The following is a 9,818-nucleotide window of genomic DNA, read 5'->3' as shown; positions in this document are numbered from 1 at the left end:
CTTTGTTGCTTCTGAGCTAGATGGCTGCTTGTTTACCTTCAAGCCTTTAAGAACCCAGATGCTATATCTTTTGATAGCTGGGCACCATCAGCTTTCTTTGCCACATTTGCTTATGCACCCATTTGTCTTCAGCGATGGTATCAGGGAGGTGAGCCACAAAATTATTTTTGTTGCTGCTTCATAACTCATTTTGCTACTGTTATGAATTGGGCGACCCCTGTGAAAGGGTCATTTGACCCCCAAAGGGATCACGATCCACAGGTTAAGAACTGCTGCTATAGGGCAAAGTAGAATTATCCCTGTGAGTTTCCAAGACTGTAACTGTCTTCTAGAGTAGAAAACCCTGTCTTTCTCCTGAGGAACTGCTGGTGGTTTTGAACTGCCGACCTTACGGTTAGCAGCCTAACATAGAATCATTATACCACCAGGGCTCCTATCCAGTTCTCTCTACTGGTCCACCAACTTGGAAGGCAAAACCAAGGCGCGCAGTCTAACTGCTTACCCAGCTGGCATAAAATCTTTCAGGAGACATCCTTTTTGCAGAAGTCCCCTCTAGACCAACTCTTTTAATTGGAAACGTCTTTTCTGAACTTCAAGAAAGAGGTTAGGCGAATGGGATGATTGTAGAAGACAGGCCAGCATTTGGTTTAACCTCTGGCACTGAATTAGGAAAGAACTTGGGGGTCCTGCCATCAATCTAATTTACATTGGAGACATTTATTTCTCGTGGAGTGCTGGGGCTCTCTCTACCCGCTTGTGTGTTGAAAGTATCTCAACTGCTCACTCAGTTGCTTCTGTAAGTCCATTCTGAGATAACAGTCCCTGCCTCTGTTCATCTCTCTCAAGCCCTCATTCAACTATCAGAATTAGTTGTCACCTCAGTAACAGCGGGCTGATTTAGTAGCTACAGACAGAGAAGTTAGAAGTTCATCTTAACCTATGGGGAATTCCTTTCTTTGTACAATCCTTGTACAACCGGGCTATCAAATGATTCTCTGCTTGGTTACAGGCAAATCTGCTCGCAAAGAAATGGTTAGTCATCTTCTAATGATGGGGTGGAGCAAGGACATTTTTTTCTCTGTAAAAGGACATCTTACTGGAGTGTGGGGGCAAGCTGTAAGGAACCTATTTCTCACTGTGATTAGCACTCCACTAGGAGAGAGGCTTCAAAAAGCTCATGGAAATATTCCATCTTTTCATTCCATCTTCCAAGGAACCTGTTTGATGCCCCCTGATATTTTCCATGCAAGCCAGTTTTAGCCCTGAAAACTTCATCTGCAGCTTCTTGGCTTTAACCCCCGCCTCTTCTTGTAGATGGAGGAATTGATTGAGGGTGTTCGCTGGGCCTTTATTGACATGCTGGAGAAAGAAAATGAGTGGATGGATGCAGGGACCAAAAGGAAAGCCAGAGAAAAGGTAAGGATTCTTTTTGTTGGAAAACCACACACACACACACACACACACACCCCACCCCCCCACCCCCTAAAAAACCGTGCAGTGGATTTTTATATTGACTCGGCTGTTGATTTCAAATGACTCCGGAGTTAGGTGTCTGTTTTTGGATGAGGCCATAGATTTCATCTCCAAGAGGTAAGAGAAAATACGATCTGACTTTTTCTTTTTAAATTGCATTTTCCAACACCTTGTAATTTAGCCTTTTCGTCTCTCCTAATTGCTGTCTTTAAGAGCCACATGGCTCGCTGCCCAGCGAATTTTGCCATAAACCATCATTGGATATGGCAGAATGCAGAGCAGCGGGAAGCCATGGGGAGCAGCTGGCAGAAGAGCCCTCAAGACGTAAAGAAGAAGAAAAATCCGTATCGGCCATGTGTCCTTCTGTTTTGTGAATGATGTGCGCAAGTAGCCTTGGGCAAGTCTTTTCCTGTAACCACGCCGATCTACTTCCTAACCCATGGTGTGGCACAAATGACCCAAATCACAGGCTTATAAACAGCAGACCGTTGTGTTGGAATGCGAAAATACTTCCTCGTAGACACAGACACTTGCTGGTTCTTGTAAAAAGACCCTATTCGATGCAATATGATAAAGGAGTAAGTGAGAGAAGCCCTAGCGCCTATGATGTTGAAAACCAAAGAGGACTCACCTTGAGTTTCCAAGTATCCTGATGAAGCCGGAGCTCAAGCGGGTAGCGGAGCACCTGCTACGGGCTACCGTTGGTGGGCAGTATTAGCTTTCCATCGCACTGCAGAGCTGCGGGAGCCCTCCCCAACACAGGCCCATTGAGTGGCTCAGGGGTGCCATCTGAGCCCTTGGGAGCAAGGGGATGCTTTTCAAGAGGCAAGCCCAGGGAACCCTGATTTGAGTCATACATTCGATTCAGTCTGAGCTCATGCCTTTGTGCCTTATGGTCAAGAAACAAAGAAGGCTATGTTTTGGGAAGGCGTGGCTTTGCTGGTCTGGGAGCGTGCGAGAATTCGCGAGGCTATTTTCTAGAGCTTTCCTGCCCGCTTGGAGGAATAAACATGGTCACATATATTTTTGTCAATAGACCCAAAACAGCTGATGTTTACAGTGAAGAAAGAACTTGGTAGAAGTGGGGGAGGAATTGGAGGAAGCCAAAGGGGAAGTTTGACGTTTTCGTTTCCCCTTGAAAATCGGATAAAGCTGTCATTAGTCACGTAAGACGCACCCTGATGGAGGCTGTGGCGGAAAGCTCGCCAGATGGTAGATGGAACTTTGGGCACCAACATGTTTCTCTGCAGGCTTCCTGCATCTGCCAAGCTAGCTTGTGGTATCCAGAGCTATGTGGGTCCTGGATTGGGGCAGTGGAAAGCTCAGTGTGTTACAAAGAAAAACAAGACACACACCCCCCCACCCCCCCAAAACAAAAACCTTGTTCCTTTGGAGTTGATAACTGACTGGTAGCAACCCTGCAGGACAGAGAAGAACTGCCCCCACAGGGTCTCTAAGGCCGTGATCTTTACAGACGCCGTCTGCCACACCTGTGTCCTGCAGAGTGGCTGCTGAATTCCAATCACTGACCTTTTGGTTACCGCCTAGGATCAGCCCAAACGTGGCTGACCATTGGAATCACCAGGGGGATCTGGTAAAACCACAGACTCCTGGGCTCCATTTGCGACCGAATGAAGCAGAATCTCTAGTGTCTCCTGATCCCCAGACGATTCCGATCATCAGCTGTATTTGGGGAGCTAGGGGTTAGGAGCTAGCTGAGTGCTTAATCAGCCCGTTACCGTGGTTCCTCTCAGTATCTTAAGGGCCCATGTGGAGTGTGGGCCTGCCAATGTGCAGGAGTGGGGTGGGGGTGGGGCGGGGTGTAATGTGATGGTGGATGCCAGGGGAATAAGCTGAGCAATGTGGCCCCTTCTTTGATAAATACAGCTCTTGTGGTCCCCTCAGGGAGCTCTCGTGAGTTGTATAAGGGACTGGGCACCCGTAGAGTGGGCCTTCTAGGCAAAGGGTCCACGAGTCCTTGCAGGAGGACTGGGCTGTCCTTCTAATATTAGACGTGTACCTGTTTGTCCCCTGAACTGCTCTCCGGTCTTATATTTTCTTTCAAGGAGAGCTGACACCTTTTCTCCTAAAAGCACTCTTTGAACACTCGGCTTCCTTTGAGCCGACGCCAACCTGCCAGGAGCACAGCTCGTTCCTCCAGGTGCAAATATCAAAGGCCATTGTCGGACTCTGCATCTCGAGTCCCCCAAGTGTTTCCTGTAGCTCAGAGTTCAGAGCACTCACTTTAATGAAAGGCAAGAAATTGGGACGTTGTCCAAGGATTTCCAGCAGTTCTGAGTCGTGTCCTGCCCCGGCCCCCTGGAACATGTAGATCTCCACCACAGTCCCTCTGCCGCTCCCGCCCCGCCCTCCACCAAAAATAAATTAACGTGCAGTTCTGTAAATGACCTCTGGGTGGAGCTCGTCGTACTCACAACCTTCCGTGAGTTGAAGGCTTTTCTGCAGCTTTTCTGGTCTGGGGTTGTTTTTGAGAAATTATTTTTTTCTTGCCCCCTTTTTTCTCCTGTCCTCAATTTGATTGCCTTTTAATAGTTAACAAGAAAGGAGAGGTTCTGCTTAATAATTCCTTGAGTCTTAGATGGAAATCTCTGACGATCTTAGGGCTTTGTAACTCAGCATCTTCCTGATACTGGGTTGCCCCTGCATTATGAAAGGATTTGCCAGCATTCGAAGTGGAGGTGAATAATTTGCCTCCTCTTCCTGGTATGACTTGGCACTGCTCTTTGGCCATGTGCTGTATGCAGTATATCACCCGGCGGAAGGTTTCTCATCAATAATAGTGCCCACACTGGGCCAGTGCCGAGTCACTTGGCAACCATTGGGAAAGTTAGAGAAATGTTTCCGCTTGCAGGGGTGGGGGGAGCATCCCCTCCCCTCACTGGGATGCTCCTGCCTGCTGGCGAGCCCGGGGCTGCCTCAACGGGGTTGGCCTCCCCTTTTTCTAACAGTGGGCCTCCTGGCCTCCCAGGGCTTCGGGTCCCTGCAGTGTTCCGAGGCCAGCCACCTTGGCCTCTCTGACAGCGACCCCAGCGCCCAGTGGAAGGCTGTGCTGTGGCTTGGCCGTGCTATCCACCAGGAGTGGTGACTGTCAAAGAAAACCGAGGATGCCCTGCACCTGTGAAGGGTCCATTTGTTTTCGCTCTTTCTCGCCTCTGCCTTCTTCTCCCCTGCTCGTCTCCAAACAAGTGGTATGCGCTTGGGAAGCGGCGGCTGTGTACGCTTCAGCTTTTTGTTTAGGCTCCTATGTTCCCGACAAGCATGTGCTGGTCTCGTCAACAAACTGCAGAGGACAGGGGGCCTGCCGTTTGCTTGAGGAGCAGAACTGTTGCAAGGGGTTATGGTAATGGAAGAATAATCGGGGGCGGGGGGTGGGTGGGAGGTGTCTTTGAGAGCACTTGCCTCTTCCAGGGCAGACCTGGAGGATCTCAAGGTCACTCAGCATAGACTAGGGCCTGCCTGGAGGGTCCACCGGCGGACTTCTTCCTTTCTCGGGTTGCCCTGGTGGCTGGCTCCGGGCTTCAGCTGGAGGCCAGGCCTGGGGCCACATCAGCTGGATTCCATTAAGGAACCAACACCTGGGTCCGTTTGGAACTATTTGTACTCTCTCGAACCCAAGGCTAACCTTGCCAGGCCACACCTGAGAAAAGCTGTCAGGCTAGGGAAACATCATCGGAAGGATGCTGGGAGTGAGTGGCCTGAATTCTGATCACAGAAGGTGCAGTGCGAACCCAAGAAGCCTGCTTTTAATAGTCTCAACTCACAGGCAAGGGCCGGAAACAAGGGAGGAAGGCAGTTTTTTTCTCTGAGGGCAAAACAGAATTGTAGTTCGCTGCCTGGGTGGTGTTTCTAAGCTCTGCCCAATCCTAGGGAATCCCCCTCCCTGTATGTAGTCTTTCCTGAAACCCCTCCCCTCAACAGCCCTTCTCTGGGCTTTGTCCTTGCACCTGTGGGTGAGGGGGGTCCCTCCAGCTCTCCCTAATGCCCGACAATGCTGCCATCTGCGTTCACTTTCCTTTTGGATCCTCCCTCCGGATTCATCGCAGGTATTCATTTTAAATTGTTGGGTAGAGGAAAGTGATGGACTTTAGTCACACTGTCCCCTGACCCTCCCACCTTCCCAGTTACAGACGCAAGCATGTTTGTATAACAGCTCAAGAATGGCGTCACCCAGGTTCCTGCATCCAGTCCAGGGAAACATCGAAGCTCACTCAGGAACACTGGCAACATTACACAGACCCGCGCCCCACCCCCCCTCCATCACTGACTTTGACAGGAAGTCAAGTAGAGAAAAAGCCTGCCAGCATTCAAAGCCATAGACCTCTCATTAGCCATATAATCCTTTGGAAATGACTTAATCTTTCTTTCTTTCTTTGACTTAATCTTTCTGATGCTTCATGGCTGCACCTGAAAAATAGGAGTCACTATCCTAAAAGTACTGCAATGCTTTATTGGGCACATAGAAAGGGCATGGGAAGTGGGGAGATGAGGGGATTCGGGGAGCAAACAATGCATGCAGGGGCAGGGCGGGAGTACTATAAGTGATGATGAAGGAGAAAGCGTTGTTGCTTAGGGAGCATGGTAGCTAGTAAGCAGTCTCTATTAATTGTGGAAGAATAATTTGGAAAAGGATATCAATAATGTTTGTACAACAAAGACTATAATCAATGGCACTGAATTAAGCATGTAGAAATTGTTGAATTGGAGAATACATTTTTGCCACCATTTGAAAAAAGAGTTACATGAATAACAATGAGTACAAGGAAGAAGACAATGTTCTAGAATGTCATGTGATAATTGTACAAGCCTTCTTGATATGACTGAATTAGTGAATTGTATGACTTGTGCATGAAGTGCTCATCAAACTATTCAAAAACATCCCAGGGGATGAAAACATGTAGCACAGCTCTTTTTCCCAAGAACCACCTGAGGACCTTGTGAAAGTATGGCTTCAGGGTTGGAAATGCAAGTTCACAGCAGAGGGCATACATCAACCAGAGTGAACTGGTTCAAAGTTCAAAGCCTCTCCAAGTCACTTCAGCTGTTTGTTTTCAAGGGTTATTTCTGCAGCAGAACAAGGCTTTGACTGGACTGGTTGGTGAGAGGTGGGAGAAGAGGGCCTGGCTGAGTGTATCTGACTTATTATATTTTTGTATTGGTGAGGTAGGTGGGGGACACCAGACCATGGTCTCTGAGGTTCCCCCTCACCTTTCAAATGCGAGTATGTTCTTGATCAGGGATTGGCAAGCTTCAGCTTCACCTCTTGAGCCATAGTCGGCTCTTTCGGTATGTACATGTGACACTGAAGTAAAATAATTTAAAAAAAGATATTCAGGTAATGGTGATTTCATTTATTTGTAAAAACATATTTTTGGCTCTGGAATAATGTTCAATGGTTGTGAGGGACAGGACGGACTCTTCTCTCTGAAGAGTTTGCCGACCCCTGCTCTAAATCAAAACATGGTCCCGTTCTTACCACAGCCCACCTCCCCTCAGACCCCGTGGATGCTCTGAAAGCGAACGCCCCCGCTAAGCAGGGTGGGAGTCCACTGCTTTCCCAGTGGGCTTGGGCTTCTGTGCTTCCGAACAACTCTATCCTTATCTGTGATACATGTTTTCATTACAAAAGCAAATGTTTGGCATAAGTAGGGCTTTGGTGCATATATTAATTCAAGGCACTTGTTAAACCAGATACTTTGTTGGAGTGCGTTTGAGTTTAGTTTTGAGGTCCAGGTGCCTCTGGTAAATGCTGTTTTGGCCTATGCCTGAGGTTGTTCAAGAACCCCTGGGGGCGTGGTGGGATAAGCCTGGGCCTACTAACTGCAAGGTCAGCAGTTCTCACCCACCAGCTGCCCTGAGGAAGAGAGATGAGGCTGCGGGCTCTCATGGAGACCATATAGGGACGCTAGGAACTGGGATCAAGTTGGTGGTCGTGGGTTCTGCTGATTGGTTGGTTTGGGCGTTTCTCACCCTGAGCTGGCGTCAGCGGCCCCTGGAAGGTGCTTACAGCTGCTTAAAGCTGAGCGCTGGGCCCCACCCCGGAGGTGGTTCTTCATTTCCTCTGAAGGGGGCCGAAGAACTTGTGGGTTTGGTAAGTTCTCAGGTGATGCTGATGGTGGGGCTGGCAGTTTGCGACGTGTTCAGAGATTACAAGTGCACCTTTCCTAAGAAAGCCGTGATACCAGCAAGAGCTGACCTTTGTGAAGCTTTTTGTTACACCTTGCCGCGCATTTTCCGCATCTCTCGGAGGGGAGCGCCCTAGGACTAGGGCATGCATGCACCAACCTGGCCCCCCAGTTCCTCTCGCTCTCGGTTAAAAAGTCTTTCTGGGTGTAAAACCAAAGGCTCCTTTCTTGCTCATCGGCGCCTTTTGATATCATTCTGCCCTCAGCGACTACCCGAAAATTTCCCCACTTCAATTTAAACACTCTGGTCTTTTGACGACATTCAAAATGTGAAAAATGTGTTTCCGCCCCTGAAACAAAACCCCCAACCCCCCATCAAGCCAATTTCAGTTTCTTAGCAACCCCAGAGGATAAAGTAGAACTGCCCTGGTGGGGTTGAGATTGCAACGCTTTACAGGAGTAGAAAGCCCCCTCGTACTCTCTTGGAACGGCTGGTGGTTTCAAACGCCTGACCTTACTGTTGGCAACCGAACGCTCCTAACCCATGATGCCACAGACAGTGGCGTGCGTGCGTGCCTGTCTATCCCTAGTACTCCAACTAACTTAGCACAGCTGGTCTGCCAGTCTCTACTCCGAATGCTTTACGTTCTGGATAGTCAGCCTCAGAGCTATAAAGAGCCCTGGTGACTCAGCGGTTTCAGCGAGGGCTGCTAACTCGAAAGTCTGTGGTTCAAACGGAAAGATGTGGCAATCTGCTTCTACAAAGATTTGCCGTCTGTCCCTTAAGGTTTGATGAGTCCCAGTTGACAGGGAAGCTGTGGGTTTGGATTTGTTTCGATGCTACAGTATCCGTATGGGGCAGGTGTGATCATTCCATTTTATAGATGAGGAGGCTTGCTGAAGGGCACACCGCTAGAAGACAGAATGGCTGGGGCACAGTTCCGGGCAGTCTGGTTTCAGAGTCTGGGTCTTTATCCTTAATGCCCGTGGTTCACACAGTGTGATCTCTGGACCAGCAGCATCAGCATGGGATCCTGGGAAATGCAAACAATTGGCCTCACCCCAGGTAAATAGAATTAGAAACTCTGGGAGGGGAACCCAGCAGCCTGTGTTTGAACAAGCCTTCCAGGTTCAAGGGTGAGAAAGCCCTACTTTAAGCTCTGGTTCTGATACTTTATCCTGCTGACTGCATTCCAGTTTTCAACATCTTTTTGAAAGCTCAAGTTCAAAGCTGAACCCAGCGTCGTAGATATAGTCTGAGTCACGCAGCACAAGCACAAAGGGAATATTATTGCTGCCTTTGTTCTGCATCCAAATCTTGTTAAGAAATCCACAGTTTAGTTAAGGCTATCTTTCCCCTCAGCCATGCCACTGTGGGCTCATAACACATTTCCAGTCAGTTAATTTTTGGGCTGTTTTTCTTTATCCAACAGGAATTGTTAAGCCAAGTTACTTCAATCCTAAACTTGATACTTAAAAAAAAAACCCAGAAACCTTCATCCTAGAACTTCACATTTATTCTTACTACAATCCATCTAGTTAGTTTCAGCTCATTGCTCCAGCTTTAAACACTCTACACACACACACACACACACACACACACACTCCTGAAGTTTTTGTGTGTCTTTCAGTTTTTTTTATAAAATGTTGTAATGTCAGGAAATTGGAACAGTGCAAACGTAGAAAGAAGGGCAAACATTGCTGCCAGTCCCACCACTAACTCGTTGCGGTGTGATTTTGCATTTTCTCCTACACATAGGCTTATAAAAGTATTTTGCATGATGCTGTGCATACGGACATGTTGCTTAAAACTGTTTGTGAGGGAGGTGAAGGTTTGCAGACCACCAGCTTTGGATTTAACAGTTCCCACGCATTTGGTTTGAACTTACCCATGGTGATTTCCCGAAGAGACCGTCATGTATCTTCTGGCCTCCCTGTGTTTCCTGTTTCCAACCCTCCTCCTTTTTGTACTTTCTGTACTTTTCATCTTGGGAAAATGCTGCCCTTCTGATATTAAATAGTTGATTATTCTGGCATCGGGGATAAGTTCAGATACAGATCTGAAGGGTGATTAAGGACCAAAGTCTCAGGGGTCCTGCCAGTTTTTTTTGGACCACTAAGCCTGGTGTCTCTTAGGATTTGGGTTTATGTTCCACAGTTTCCTCCCACTTTATCTAGGACCCTCATAAGCAGTGGTTCTCA

The 9,818-nt window shown here is 48.1% G+C and overlaps 1 protein-coding gene across 1 annotated transcript in view; it reads left to right on the top strand.

Moving 5' to 3' along the window:
• PHEX (phosphate regulating endopeptidase homolog X-linked) overlaps window positions 1–9,818 on the top strand; it is a 228,764-nt gene that overhangs the window by 105,215 nt on the left and 113,731 nt on the right. Inside the window, exon 12 of the mRNA XM_004709915.3 lies at window positions 1,315–1,416. Within this exon, the coding sequence (XP_004709972.1) occupies window positions 1,315–1,416 (102 nt within the window). The remainder of the gene's footprint in view (window positions 1–1,314; window positions 1,417–9,818) is intronic.

Source organism: Echinops telfairi, unplaced genomic scaffold, assembly GCF_000313985.2.
Source record: "Echinops telfairi isolate 266 unplaced genomic scaffold, ASM31398v2 ScPeMD7_53;HRSCAF=182, whole genome shotgun sequence".
Lineage (NCBI taxonomy): Eukaryota > Metazoa > Chordata > Mammalia > Afrosoricida > Tenrecidae > Echinops > Echinops telfairi.
Note: the sequence above shows the minus strand (reverse complement) of the source record. Positions and strands in the feature narration are given on the sequence as shown.